Source organism: Aplidium turbinatum, chromosome 12, assembly GCF_918807975.1.
Source record: "Aplidium turbinatum chromosome 12, kaAplTurb1.1, whole genome shotgun sequence".
Lineage (NCBI taxonomy): Eukaryota > Metazoa > Chordata > Ascidiacea > Aplousobranchia > Polyclinidae > Aplidium > Aplidium turbinatum.
Genome location: NC_137483.1, coordinates 20,207,739 through 20,223,720, shown reverse-complemented (window position 1 = coordinate 20,223,720; position 15,982 = coordinate 20,207,739). Strand labels below are relative to the sequence as shown.

At 37.1% G+C, this 15,982-nt stretch overlaps 1 protein-coding gene and 1 long non-coding RNA gene across 2 annotated transcripts in view; both read left to right on the top strand.

The window, feature by feature from the left end:
• Positions 1 to 15,982, top strand: part of LOC145781412 (uncharacterized) — a 73,828-nt gene that overhangs the window by 34,503 nt on the left and 23,343 nt on the right. The window lies entirely within an intron of this gene.
• The window catches only part of LOC145781229 (adhesion G-protein coupled receptor G7-like), a 42,796-nt gene that overhangs the window by 6,090 nt on the left and 20,724 nt on the right, over positions 1 to 15,982 (top strand). The window contains exons 3-7 of the mRNA XM_082593006.1: positions 3,665 to 3,874; positions 4,645 to 4,767; positions 10,996 to 11,133; positions 11,768 to 11,877; positions 15,401 to 15,608. Coding sequence (XP_082449132.1) covers positions 3,665 to 3,874; positions 4,645 to 4,767; positions 10,996 to 11,133; positions 11,768 to 11,877; positions 15,401 to 15,608 — 789 coding nt within the window. The remainder of the gene's footprint in view (positions 1 to 3,664; positions 3,875 to 4,644; positions 4,768 to 10,995; positions 11,134 to 11,767; positions 11,878 to 15,400; positions 15,609 to 15,982) is intronic.

The window sequence follows — 15,982 nt, the reverse complement described above, 5'->3', positions numbered from 1 at the left end:
AAAATGGCCGATATCACCGATACCGATATATCGGTACATCTCTAACTTCAACAATTGTGGATAATTATGAAAAGCTATGACTTCCCGACACATCTGATCAATATAACTTGAAGCCTGTATATTGTTCAAAAACCAACATTAACCAAAGACTGGCTGCTCTTTGGTAGCCTTCCAGTGTAGTCCGGGAACATCGTGAATCTGGGGTGGTAAAAGGATAGACCCTCGGCTCCAGAGGCTCACACGACGACGACGAAAAAGCAGCAGTAACCCTACAAACAGTAGACAAACTGACCGAATAGCTTGTCATTGGAGAAAGTGTCAGACAGGAATGCATATTGTCAACATATCGTTTCAACTAGTGGCGTATGGTAAACATTTTTTGGTTGTACACTTTTTTCAGCAAGCTTTAAACACACACTATAGGTTTGCAGTTTTCTCAATGGCTGTTCAGGTCATATCAAAATAAACCGATATGATATAATAAACTGATATGTCCAGTTTAGGGTGGCTCGTTTTTAAATTTTTTTTAAATTTTCTCGGAGTAGTGAGGAAATGGTGCCAATGAGTGAGAAAAGAATCATGACAAAATTTGAGATTCGTAACAAATTGTCTTCAGCCTACAGATACAATATTGTTTAGATATATCTAATTAGCATAAGAAAAAAAATTGGAGTCATTTGAAGTATTCCTTCAGCTTCCTCACAGCTTCTGAAAATTTCCATTTTGCTAAAAATTTCACATTTTTGTGGGTGGTTACATGATACGTAATTGCGTTAGACATTTTGCCAGCTATAAAACGTCATTGTATTTCTCTTTATAGACCTGCCCTGAGCTGTTGCGTCATTTTTTAATGAAATTGGGTTAATTTGGTAGAAAAAAGTGACGTCTTTTATTTGAATTTACGTCACTGACGAAGTTTGTAGTTATGTAACCACAAACAAAAATGCGAAATTTTCAGCAAAATGGAAATTTTCAGAAGCTGTGAGGAAGCTGAAGGAATAGTTCAAATAACTTCAATTTTTTTTTTAGGTTATTTAGATATATCTAAACAATATTGTATCTACCCAAACTAAAACTATTTTTGAAAAAAAATGCGTTTTTGACCCCATTTTTCGATTTTTGGGCCCCATGAGGAGGCTGAAGACAATTTGTTACGAATCTCAATTTTTGTCATGATTGTTTTCTCACTCATTGGCACCATTTCCCCACTAACCCGAAAGAATTTTAAAAAAAATTTCAAAAACGAGCCACCCTAGATTGTCCACCCCGATAGCTCAGTTGGTTAGAGAGTGACTTATGAAACAAAAAAGCTTCAAAATCAAGCGACAGTGGTTCGACTCTCAGGGTGTGCGCTTCAACAACGCACGGTAAGGACTGCTCTCCATTCAGCGGCGGGGATGGAATAATTCCCCGGCAACAACACTTCAACAATCGGAAACTCCACTCTGTCAATCTCGGTGACCGTGTCTGCGTCAGTGATTCACAGACTCTACAAGTATGCGAAGCTGCCAAGATTAAGCTCTACAAGAAGTTTTCCCAGTCCATGGATAAAGATTCAATCAATCAAAGAGTCATTATACAAATCAAGCATGTGTTTAAAACTTTCTAAAAAATGTGAACACCTAAAAAAATAGTCATCTTGCGCCAATGGTATCAACCTATCTTTTGAAAACATGATGACTTTTTGGACAAATTCAAAGGCTTTGTAAAACTGGGGGTTGGGGGGGGGCAAATAATTAGAGATGGGTAAGATCACCAGTTTTGGTTACCTGGAATATCAAAATCACCAAGAACATGCGATCTTGAAGATCAAGATCAGATCACCAAACAACGTGATCTTGAAGATCAAGATCAAAACTGTGGTCTTAAAAAATCAAGATCACTTTTTCTAAACTTGAAATTACTTTTGAACTTTTGAAGCAATTTGATTAAAGGTAGTTGGTATTGCTAAATGTTGCTTTTAAGTACTCGATCGCTGGCCTGAGAATTGTAATAAGTTAGTGACTGTAACTATTGAGCCTATCAATCGTTGTTGTAGTTTGTATAGCATCCAAACGTCATACCCAAGGCTGAGGGTAATTACAGTACTAAAAAAGTCAGAAAATTTGCTATTGGTTTCATGCTTTTTATTTAAAAAAAAACACCTTTGAATTGCATCATTTTTTTACCAAATGTTTGTCTGGTTTGTATAGAGAGCTTTTGTTCATGTTACTAAAAATTTTCAACTTTTACTGGATTATATGTCAATGTTTACTACAGTTAACTACACCATTCACCCATCTGGCAATCTTGATATTGTTGTCTGATATCAAAAACATTCAAAGGTCTGCGGTTAGATAAACCGCTCCAAACAAAAATATAAAAGCTACACAAAAAAGAGCCAGTACATACTTTCACATTTAATATATTGGTTTATATTCACACCTTAAACAATTATCAGTCTGCTTGAATTACAATAATAAACCACTTTACATATCCAAATTCTGCTTTTGTGGCTAGTTTTGTTTTAGCAACGCCATTCTAAACTTTTTAAACATCTAGTCTTGGGTCAAAAAAAGCAAACATTTTTTGAAAAAAAAAAATCAAAAAACAGAATTGTGAACAAAGTAGATTATTTTTCATCATACGTCAACATAAAGTATATACGGAAGTTGACTTACTTACTATGACCAACTCAGAAAACCTTCTAAATTTTAAAATGGCAACACTGGTCAAATTAATATCACTTTAAATCGACTTTTCCTGGACACATATTATATTAACGGTGACTTAATGTTAGTAATTGCCACTAGTTACTTTGTACAGTTCTAGTTTTCAAAAAATGCCTCTATCTTGTAAGTAAACTTCAATTTTAATCCTACGTTGGTACCTGATGGGGTGTTTCAACACCCCACGAAAGTAAATTTGCTTGCTGTTTTGAATTGGCAGCATTTACATTCTTCTTCTTTTTAGTACCTTCGTAAATATTAAAGGTGGAAAAAAACTGAAAATTTTACAGTCCTAGTCGCTTCCCATCGGTATTTATGCGACGCTATCTTGACGTATTGCCACAAACAGTAGAATCCGTAACATCATCACAAACAACTGGAGGTGCAAAAAGATGTTTATTATGTAAGAGGTCAAGCCACTGTAAAGTGAAAACCGTTTGTAGCAGTTGTCGCAAAACCGTGAACTTCCACTTTTACAATCCATTTAATAACGGCTAGAACTCTACATTCTACAATCGTCTTCAACATACCTCTCTTTACAACTTTCAATCCCCATAACACACAACTATAAACACAACTCTAATTACTATAGCCTACATTAATCATACTCAAGTCACACGGCTGTATACTGTATAGTTTTCACAGTAGGTTTGCTTGAACCAGAAGCTTCCAGAGACTGTGGTAATATTACATCACAAGAACTCATTTTTTTGGTCAACGAATCAAAGACGTTTCCAAAATCTCACGAACAATACCTTCTAGAAGCAAGTTCCGCCATAAAAGATTGCGTAATTAAAAGTTACTATAGGACAGTAATTGACAGTAACAACTTAACAGAATTACACAATTAAAATAGCAAACTTGTTCTAGGACTAGAATGCAGCCTGCCGTCCAAGCTACGCATATTGATTATTACAGTTAGGCTACATATATTTATTTATTTCCTCTTCCCCAAGGTAAATTCGCTTCAGTTGGAAGAAGAATCGATTAAGTCACGCAATGATGACATTCGAGTAATAGTTCAAAAGAGCACTGTCGAAAAAGCGTTAGGAAAAAGTGGTGAAAGCAGAAAAAAGAAAATTGAGAACCGGTCGCAAGCAAACAGATCAGTTTTTCTGTACTACAAAGATGATTCTCTGTTTTATTCGAGCAGAAACGTCACCGAGGTGACTTTGTTATTTAAAATAAATATAAGTATGTTTTGTTTTACTTTTTTTCATTGAAACTAACAGCTGTATACAAGAAAGACAGCATTTGAATGCTTTACTCTGAATCATTGCCAATGACTCGGATTGCATGCCGATGTGAAGCAGCTGTTGAGTTGCCATCGGTAAATTCACAAAACGACATTTACTCACTGGACAGTTAATCACTTAGACATTTCTTTTTGTTGTAATCTTTAACCTCACTTTGATTCGAGTTGCGTCCTTGACACCCTCCGTTTGTTACGCAATATTGGCTCCATTCTTTCTTTGTCTGCTGATAAAAGTAAATTTCTTAAACCATTTGTTTTAATGGTCATTGTCAATCAATCATAATATATTTACAAGCGCCAGTTTATTTCGGGATACTATTCAAGTCTTTGTCTACAAATAAATGCGGATACTCATCGCAGTTATCATCATTAAACGGTATCGACTAGAACATCACACAACTCAGGCGAAAGAGAAAATTGAAAAAAGAAAACTAATCGGGAAACATGATGGTTTGCGAAAATGAGAGAATTGAAAGTAGTTACTTTTAGCGCCAAAAAACTCGAGAGTGCGATGTTTGAACTATTTCCCGATTAGTTTTCTTTTTTCAATTTTCTCTTTCGCCTTAGTTGTGTGATATTTTAGTCGTTACCTCATTAATCAACACTGGAGAAAGTTGTTCATTTTAAGCACTTTAACAATCGACATAAAATGTGGATTTTCAATTGACTGCACATGCTTAGGTTGTATCGGCTGACGTGGGTTTGAGCGGATCTGTCACTGATCTTAATGAACCAATAAAGATCCAGTATCTTAACAGATCTTTTAAGCACGGAAAATTTAGGATCAATAATGAAACGTTACAGGTAAGTGATTGACATTCAATTGTCAGCATGTTGGTTTTACGCACAAGTTTGTTCAAACAAATTAAAGTTTGGGTCAATTTTTTTTTTTAGTTTGGATAATTTTTTTAGATTTTACATCCATCATCTATTTCACATCGGTAGAATACGATAAATCAAAGCGTATTTGTTTTTTAAACTAAATTTTGCCGAGCTGAAGAAATGGCCATAAGAGATTTCTAACGTTGTGTTTGTGAAATGTTTACAATACCGAGAGTTTAGACCAGCGCTTCCTAACCGGTGCGCCACTATGCCATAAACGTCGCCAGGTGGGCTGCAGAAAATTGAAAAAATAGTCCAAGAAAATCTGTAACCTTTTATTTTATAATTAAGGATAGAAAGAATTTGTTCCCTAAATCTGAGACAATGAAATGGGTAGTTCAGTTTATTAAATGGTGTGATATTTTATTGGTCAAAGACAATTGGTTTTCACCAAAGGTTGTGGTGTGTGTTTTATTATTTGAAATTATTACAGTAAAAGACTTTATTTCTGATGGATTTTTTTGCTTTCCTTGTCGCATTATCTCATTAAGTATGAACTACTTAGATAATGCAACTATGAGGCTTATGAATTCAAATCTTGCAAGCAATTCTAGAGAAATACGGCATACCCAAAAAAGTCAATACGTTTTCGGATGTAAGCAGGTGCGCCCTGTAATAAAAAAGGGTAAGAAACACTAATTCAGACGAATACAAATAAAATAATAGAAAATACTAAAGACGGCCACTGGTGTCCTTGTCACGGTTTCTTTCTATCTCTTACCAGGAAAGAAACTTGGAAAGGTTCAATGACGTAGTTTAATGGGATATTACCGAAAAGCAGTCAATTAAATGTCGAATAGTTCTACTGGTGAAATGATAATGAAAATTCTTGAAGGACTTTAACGAACGGCTTCTCAAATAACTCTAATTTCGAACACAATTTATATCATCATTAATTCTTATCTACTTGTATTCAATTACTTCAAATCTCAATCAACAATAATCTCTGCACCTATTACCAATCCACAACTCTTAACACAACTCTCATAATCAACTCATAATAATAATAATAATTACGCAAATTAAACCACTATTTATAGAAGGTTGTTTCGTCTAGTAACTTCGAGAAGGTTACGAAATGTTACATCATAAGGCCTCATTGTTCTGTCAAGTTGCACTAAACGTAAATAAGCAAGTTTAAAGAAGATTTCAGATTGTAACGTAGGGTAGAAGGTTCTAGAAAATACGTTACATAATAAACACTTTGCAATCAGAAGTCACTACAGGTCAGTAACCGATAATAACACATGGCTCAAGGATTCCACAATCAAAACAGCACGTTCGTTAGGATACAAAGCATCCCGTCGCGAGGCCTTGCACATTGATTGTGACACTGACAGCCCTCTGTTGTATTTTTCAATAGGAGAAAGGAAGGTTTTTGCAAGAAAAATGCGGTTTTTCTCATAGGAAGGAAAGCAGTAAAAATTATTGATATTCCACAAGTTGATTAATTTTGTTTCCAAGATTCATGGCACAATATAGTCCGGTTGCCAAATCCAAATTTTTGGCTGAACCTGGAAATTTTATGCAAAGTTTTTTTTTTTATTGATTTTGGTAGCCTAGAGTCTACTCTTTCAGAATCTGCCGGGTGCACTCCGCGCACCCTTGAGCGTTTTGAGAAATTCAAGATGGCGTCCAAAATGGCTTGTATTTGACCTAGGATGATAATTTTGGTGTCTAACCATATGTTTTGAGGGGCAAGGAATACATTGAACCTATTTATTTGACTGGTTGGGGATTGCATCAGGTAGAAATGCAATAATGCCGCCAATAGGCCTGCCATATTACAAAATTCAAACAAAAACAAACAAATTCACTTGTATTTGGTCTACTCTAGAATGATAATTTTGGTGTCTATCCATATGTTTCGTTGACAAGGAATCCATTTAAGGGATTAAAACATTTGCATATAAATTATATCACAGCAAAATCCAAAATGGCTGCTGATATATTTGCCTGATATATACTTACTGTAAATTTCTTAATCTCGAACTCCCACTATGCTACGTAATCACTTTGCTTTCTGACTGATAAGTGCGAACTTGCGTCTCAGCAGGCTTGTAAGAAATATCGTATAGCCTAATAAGTATGATATAAAGAAATAAATATAAGAAAAGTAAGTAGAGAAGTAAGAAAGTGTTCTTATAACGAGGTATTACGCTTTAAGCGTTCAGCTGTGAAAGCTGCAACAATGGAACGATCCTGTCTTGGCATATCTGATGCATCAGACGGTTTGGTACAAGTAGTTGTCGATACTTTTGATGCTGAAATCTCGTCGCAAAATGGAAAACTTTCCACCCACTCGTTAGCTGGTCTGGTTACACATCCTGAATCACCATCTGATGATGATCGATACCATAGAGAGACAATCCCACGAATTTCAAAGGAGGAGATGTCGGAGGCAATAGAATGTGATGTCACTATACAGAGATACAATGGTTCCAAGAAACCAAAAATGCCCGAGAGTGTTGCTGTTAGAACAGTTCTCTCACTCAAGTTACTTACGCAACAGGCTACTCTAAAACAAAGAGCGGACGAAACTGACTTCGCCTTCTTTCAGGATGTTCAGAAACAGAATTGTCCCGAGTACAATGGCTACAACACAGCTCTTACACGCAATCAAGGCCAAACAGAACAACCTAAGACTAAGACGGCATACCTGCCTTTGGTTGATCCTGTGCCATCCCACCCAGATACAATAATGACAACAATAGTGGAAGCTCAAAAGATGACACACAATGCTGACCAAAAGCTTGTGTTATTTACCTGTGACTTACAACTATATAAAGTTGCATTACATGTGAAGTGGGCTTACCCAGAAAAGTTTTCAGATGTCATCCCGCGCTTGGGTGGTATGCACTTTTTGATGAGTTTCATAGACTGCATCGGGGCTCTGATCGGCTGTTGGATCTTGAGGCATGCAAACAAATGCTTCCCTATTTCTTTGCCGCTGGTCATGTGCATTATGCAAGGTATAGGATGTGCTACCTAAGGGCAATGGAATCCCTCCCAGAAAAGGTACTAGTCCGGTTCATGAAAGGGGAGCATGTGATGAGGCACCTACGCGGACTATAGAATGGCCTATGGAGTGATATGTTTATAGAAACTACTTTCATGAGATAAGGCCATGCCCCAAATGGCATCATAGGATTAACCTTGAAGCCGGACACGCTCAAGATCTGGGCATTGAGTCTTCATACATGTAGTACTGTGGAGGCTGCTCTGAGCGAAATGCTTGGAGATTCTGGAGACCAGGGAAGTGGGCATAAGAAAGAAAAGAAGGCACGGATAAAGAATGACAACAAGGACCGAGAAGCCATAAGGACGAAGCTTCAAAAATGTATGGATCCACTTGATCCCGAGAAACATCCAGAGGATCTAGTGAACATTGCAACTGGTCAACATGGAACCCCGGCAGTGAATGTGCAGGAGGCTGTGCAGAAAGGATTCAAACAGATGTGCGAATTTGGAGAGAATTTACCTGATGGCTTACATGAAACAATTCACAAGACCATGACTACCATGATGGCTACAAAAAAAACATGTGAATGTGGGAGGTAGTAAAGTGTACGACATGAATGTCATCTACTCCAGGGTCATAGGCCAACAGGCTAGTGGGCGTGATGTTGACATAAAAGATGTCCTATCCTACGAAGTGGCCCCAGTACCAACGTCTATGTTTGACCCCACAGAAGAAATGAGAGCTGCAATATCAAAGTCCTCCTTAAAGCGACAGTTTCAGGTTGAGGTATCTGCTCGGACAACAGCAAGTGACACTTCAGTAGTTGTGATTGATGGTTCAGCCCTACTCTGGGTGATTTATTGGCCTGCAGAGGGCACCACTACAGACTACGCAAACAACTTGAAACACGCCATTGCCAAGAGACTAAAAGATGGGGACGTTCACCTAGTGTTCGATCGGTACTACGATTACAGTACTAAGAGAGTCACCAGAAGTGCTAGGGCCACTGGAGTTAGCCGAGTCCACGAGCTGCAGTTGAACACCAAGTTACCACCTCAAAAGACTGTATTGACGGTGACCGAAAACAAGAAGCAGTTGATAAACCTGATTGTCAAACTTCTGATTGAAGACGAGTCATTCCATGAATACACACAAACTCACAAGTTGATAGTGATTGTTGAGGACGTTGCCCCATTTGAGATCAGCCATGGTGGTGTAGTGATCAGAAGGACAGACCTTTCAAGTAGTCATGAGGAAGCGGACAATATCATTGTCCAACAGGTGATGCTGTCTGCTCGAAATAATGAAGAGAGTGATATAACTGTGATATCCGATGACACTGACGTTTTCATTCTCTTGCTTCATTATTATCACGCTGGAAGCATTAAAAATCATATCACCATGGAATCACCAATTAAGGAACGAACAGTCATTGACATTGGAAAAACCGTAGAGAAGCATGTGTCTTTTGTGAATGAACTCCTGCCAGCCCATGCTCTTACTGGGTGTGATACGGTAGCATGCTGCTGTGGGGTTGGCAAAGGTACTGCATTGAAGGTTCTGAAAGATGGTCACTCACTGTCACTTTTAGGGGTCATTGATTCTCCCATAGAATCAGTGATCGCGCAGGCAACCACATTCATGTCAGCCTGTTACGGTCAATATACTACGAGTAAATCAATGTCCGAAGCACGCTGGAGGATATGGGCATCCAAAACGGGTCGGGCCTCCGCGGTACCACCAAAACTTTGTTCTCTTCCTCCTACAAGTGAGGCCTTTAAAGAGAATGTAAGAAGGGCCCATCACCAAGCCATTGTGTGGCGTTCACTGGAAGACAGCAATCCACCCGAACTTGATGCAAAAATGTACGGATGGGTGAAAGACTCGACACTTAAAACGCTACAACCGGTCCTCCTTCCCGCAAATGTTGAACTCACCCCAGAAACTGTCATGATCAGATGTGGATGCAAGAGTGACAACCCCTGTAAAACGCTTTCTTGCAGCTGCACAAGGGATGGTTTGAAATGTGCAATATTCTGTGCGTGTTATGCTGCAGGTTTCAGCCAGACTCTTACTTAGCATTTTAATTCAATTGGACAACATCACAGATTTATGGACTAGGTGACTTAATGACGAGATGATAACCACAACTGACTGTCTTGTGACTGTGAGAGAGGCTTGTACATTACTAATGGTAACATTTGTGATAACTAATGGTTACATTTGTGAGTGATGTTATATGTTAGATGGTATTTCACAAGCAAAAGTCGCAAAAATAATGATTTTCTATAAGTATTCAGCAAATATATCAGCAGCCATTTTGGATTTTCCTGCGATGTAATTCATATGCAACTGTCTTAATCCCTTAAATGGATTCCTTGTCAACGAAACATATGGATAGACACCAAAATTGTCATTCTAGACCAAATACAAGTGAATTTATTTGTTTTTGTTTGAATTTTTTATTATGGCAGCCCTATTGGCGGCATTATTGCATTTCTATATGATGCAATCCCCAACCAGTCAAATAAATAGTTTCAATGTATTCCATGCCCCTCAAAACATATGGTTAGACACCAAAATTATCATCCTAGGTCAAATACTAACTGAGTTATAAGGAGTTATCTGAAACGGCAGCCATTTTGGACGCCATCTTGAATTTCTCAAAACGCTCAAGGGTGCGCGGAGTGCACCCGGCAGATTCTGAAAGAGTAGACTCTAGGCTACCAAAATCAATAAAAAAAAAAACTTTGCATAAAATTTCCAGGTTCAGTCATACTTCTGCCGGACTAATAATGCCTCTTGACAAGATGAATGCTCAGGAATGACACGATATAAAAACGTTAACTTACCGTTTTCTTCATATTCGTGACTATATAGCTGAAACTGTAATTTTAATAATTAGTTTTTTGAACTCACTTGCTACAGCTAGGAACTTTTGTTTCTTGTGACAGTTTTTCGGGTGTTGTATATTGCATGAACTTGCAACTAACTAGAAAGGTGACAATGGGCGAGTTTCATTGAAATATGTATACCGCATTCAACAAATTAGATAAAATTTGACTTGTAAAATTTGCATAAAGCATAATTTGCATGTCATGTTAAATATTTATGCTTCTGGTGTGCTTATCCCAATCAATTGAGTCACGCTACGGCACAGCGTATGAATCATGTAACCTATGTTGCAGGTTTTAAAAACTACACTCACCTGCGTTTATTGGGATTATGGCAACAAAGGTTGGCATACAAAAGGATGTTGCTTGAATGTATCATCCAAAACCCCAGAATGTCTTTGTGATCACTTAACAAACTTTGCATTGATTGTAGTAAGTGGTAAATAATTTTGTTTATCGCGTTGAGCTTTTGCCGCAACAATTTATTAAATTGTATTTAATTAATCATTATTACCGCCTCGATGGCTTAGTGGTTAGTGCGCCCGCTTCTGAATCGGTAGGCATGGGTTCGCTACCATGTAGGGTCATACCAAGCATTTTTTTTAAATGGTATTGAATCTGATTCCTGCTTAGCACTGAGCAATGATATGGATTCGGGTAATAATGAACCCAGTTGCGCCTCTATACGGCTGCATTGCCACTATTTGCTTGCAAAGCGTTGAAGAGCAACGCATTCTGCGATACAACAATATAAACAATATAGCAATATATATAAACGCATTCTGCGATATATGAACAGGCATTATTATTACTGTTTACTATTATTACCACTTGCTGATTTGAACAACCATTGATGAATCAATTGCAAAGTCGGTTGTAAATGAGCAATGGAGAGAATCAAATCTACCGTTTTTCCAGGTAGCAAATGCTGCCCTTTTAACATTGATTTACCTTCTCCAGACGGTGAAGTGATGCAAAAATGGCAACATTTGCAAACAGGATTCATAATTGTGCTATAAGCTATAGGCAACGAAGATACAGTCATTGATTTATTTTATGTTTTCAGAAATCCGAGAACGTACCTGCTGACGTAGTTTTGAGCATAGTAAGCGATACTGGCTGTGCATTGTCTATAGTGGGATTGATTTTGTCTTTGCTTCTTTATTGTTTCACTCCGTAAGTGAATTTCATCACAAGTTTGTCCACTGTCCAGTCGAACATCTTGTATAATTTTGAGTTGTTTGAGTTGAAATAGTAAAAATGTTTCAATCATGACATGAATAATGCAATTCGTCATCAAACTTGACATGCTTTTTAGGATTATTTATATGTAGATTTGAACTTACTGTAATTTTTTTAGATTGCATGTTGGTTTGAATGCATCAGTTCTCCCTTATTTTGGAAATTCAACTTGTGTCATTGAGAAATGGTGAACATTCCAGGTCAGATTCAATCAAAAAAGTATGGGTGTCACCGTACTCCCTTTACCACCAACTCCTCACTCCCTGCATTTTGTTTAGTAAAATGCAGTGCTATAACTTAAAAACAAAACAAGATAACCACATAGTGTTTGGCAGGCCCGCAACCAGCAAATATTTTCGGGGGGGGGGGGCATTTAATTTTTTATCAAAAAACAAACATTAAAATGATGCATTGTGACATTTTTATGTTAATGTTCACACCCATTGATAGAGTGTGTGGCACTACAATGTTACGGTTCAGTGATCATAACTTATGTCAATCACGTTTTTGTTTAGTACAGCATTAAAGGAAACTAGCCTTTGTAACCTTTTCTCATTTAGCTATGACTACCCAAGGAAGAAAATTACGATAATACAGAAATGTGTTCAGTCGTAATGTGTCCAGCCTAATTTATCGAACAAAATCGTTAGCATGGCTTCCAACCAGCGTAGCCTACTTTCGGTTTCGATAATCTACACTCTACAGTCTACAGTATGGCTGTACGCATACTGCATAGAACGCTTAAAAAATTTTCAAAAAATTTCCGGGGGGCAAATGCCCCCAATGCCCCCCCTGGTTGCGGGCTTGGACTGTTTGGTACTAAATTTATTGCAACTACTAGATTTAGTGTTAAAAAAATAATGTTTAAAAAGTTTTACATGCACAAAGACAAAAGGTGCAAGAAACGCTATATAAAGCAGAGACAAATAACGAAATTAAAAAGTTGCCTAGCTAAAGTAATAAACGAAAATAACTGCAAACTGCATTAACAACTAATTCTGTGGGTTTTTTTGTAACTTCGACAATTGGGCAGATTACATTTGCTGCTTTTCACTAGAAATAGAAAGGTATTTTTCAAGTTTTTTCTCTATTTGGTGATTGATAGCTTGTCTGTAAACAAATTCATTACTCATTCAAAATAGTTACAAACAACATTAACGATTTTATTTTTTCTTGTATTAATGTATTGTTGATTTTTGTTTATTTTTTTTTTTACAGTAGGCTATGTTTACATTTCTTGGTGGGGCTGGTTCTTTTCTTTTAGCAATTGTTTTCAAACCTTTTTATCCCTTTTTTTCATCCCTTCAACCGCATCCCACCTTTAGCCATCTTGTCTGCCTCATCTTTCACCTGTTTACCATGTTCTGTTTGACTACCCTGTTTCCTCTTCTCATCCACCTACAAATCTCAAACCTTTCTGAGAACATGGCTGAAACCTTATTTGTGACTTTCCACTAAATCCTGTTCTTTAGGCTTTTACATTAAATTATGCATTACTATTTTACCACGTGCTGTACATGGATCCAGTAGCGTTGACAGAGGGGGGGGGGGGTGGGGGTACTTTTGGACCAGGGCTAGGCATGATTTTAGGAGCCTGTAACTTATCTTAGGAGCCCGAAAATTTGAAGAAAAAATCATATATTTTAGACATAGTTGGTTTTGTCAGAAGTGTCTTGATTTTGAACCCGATGATCTTATTGGTACCGGGATCAAATTATTCTCTCAACGGCCCTACATGGACCTGTTTGATTTCAACAACTGTTTCTTCAGCTCCCTTTACTTTGGATAATTTTTCAAGGTTTACTTTCATACCCTTTGTCTCGAATGCTTCCTTGTATTTCCTACTGTTGTTTCCAGTCCGTTTATTTTATACTTGTACAGACAAGATCATCTGGATATAAAATTTCACAGTATGCCATTCCTTACTCCTCCAGTCACACCGTCAACAACGACAGCAAATTTGAGAAGTTACAGCACTTATCCTTGCATCTCTCTCTGTGGGTATCATGGCTGATACAGCCCTCGATGCACAATGATGTTCCAGTTTGATCGATTTCGTGCGTCTTGCCAAATTTTAGTAGGGCTTTTGATATGTGATTGAAAATTGTGCAAAAATGTGAATCTTTGAGTTCCTCTTGACTGTTTCAGTCGTATTTTTCCACTTAAAGATAAATCTTCAAGTTTGCCTTTCCTTACGATGTGACCCAAGAACTTCAGCTGCCGCATTTCTATAGATCTCATTATCTGCTGCTCCTTTGCCATCTCATCCTTGCATACCCCTGCTTAGATTTCACAAAAATCTCATCTGAATGATGTAATCTTCACTTTGGTTCATGCACCCGTCTCTTACCAGGACTTGTGGTTTCGGCTACCCTTTTACTTCATTGTCCGCTCCATCACTTTTGTTAGGACTTCGTAAAAATTCCTCTCTATATTCACAACATAGACGGGATTTTTCTACATCAAGAAAAACTAAACTTATTATTAATGTTAATGACTGTTCTCAGCGAGACATAGTTGGCAACAGATTATCATCATAATCAAACTATACACAGAAAAAACTTGAAGAGTACGCTTTAGGTGATGAAAAGAAGCGAAAGTAATTTGCCCAATTACCCAAGTTCAAAAAATTTCACGTTATAAGTTGTAATCCAGTTTATAGTTATCTTCGCTTATTATTTTTGAATGGCAAAGCTTCAGTTTCGTTATTTGTCCTTGCTTTCTATAGCTTTTCTTACACCTTTGGTCTATAAAGTATGTAGAATATTTTTTAAACCTTATTTGCTTGTTAAACATTTATTTGAACTAATTCTAGTACCGGTAGTTGTAATAAATTTAGTATACCAAACACTATGTGGTTATCGTTTAGTTTTTAGTTATAGAAATTTTACTAAATCAAACTGAAGGGCGTGAGGAGGTGATGAGGGGGAGTCCGGTGACACCTATATCTTTTTTTGATTGAATCTGACGTAAAATGGTTAATTTTTGGTTACCATTTCTCAATGACACAAGTTGAATTTCCAAAATGAGTGGGAAATGATATACTCTCATGTTGGTATAGACCTATGTAGCATCTTATTTCCTGTAGTTTTACTACTTTTCAATTTGTTTAATGTTTAAAATGCACAATACAGTTATGTTTTTTGGAACTTCACCTACTAGAAATTGAAACACTTTAACAAAGAAAATATCTCCAACAAAATTAAGTTCTTGTCTAACTAGACTCATTACGCTTTTCTCAAAACTAGCTTATTTTATTGACAAAAGGTCTTTTTTATAGAGGCTTGTGTAAAAAACGATCATTAAAAAAGTTAAAATCTACAATATGATTAGGTTTTTCGAACTTTACCCATGAAGAAATGAAACAACTTCGATTTTTTGACTAATCGTAACCCCTTTCCCTAAAACCAGCTTCTTATCTTATTTAAAATAAGTTGTTTTTCTTTCTTTTTTATAGAGAATTGCGTAAAAAACGTCCATCAAAAATGTTGATGCATGTTATGGGTAACCTTTGCATATCCTACGTCATATTTATTGGAGGAACTACCCACGCCCTTGAAACTCAAGGCTGCATCGTAGTGGTTTTTCTTCTGCATTACTTTCTCCTGGTCACGTGGTTTTGGATGTCTGTCTACTCCTATGACATGTACATTGCTGTTGTGCAGGTAAATTTGATGTTTAAATCTATATTGTATAATGTGAAGTAATTCTATCACTGTTTCTTTGTAAAACCAAAATATTATGATCAACAGAAACACAATATTGTTAGGACAAGTAGGTTATATAATAGATTCAGTTTCGCTTTCAGCAGCATGATCGTTGTTACATACTGTCACAATCAATGTGCGAGGTCTCGCGACGGGTTGCTTTGTATCTTGACCGAGCGTGCTGTTCTGATTGTGGAATCCTTGAGCGATGTGTTATTATCGGTTACTGACCTGTAGTGACCTCTGATTGCGAAGTCTTTATTATGTAATGTATTTCCAGAACATTCATTCAGAACAAACCTGGAATGTTCTCTTGTTTTTCACAATTGCCA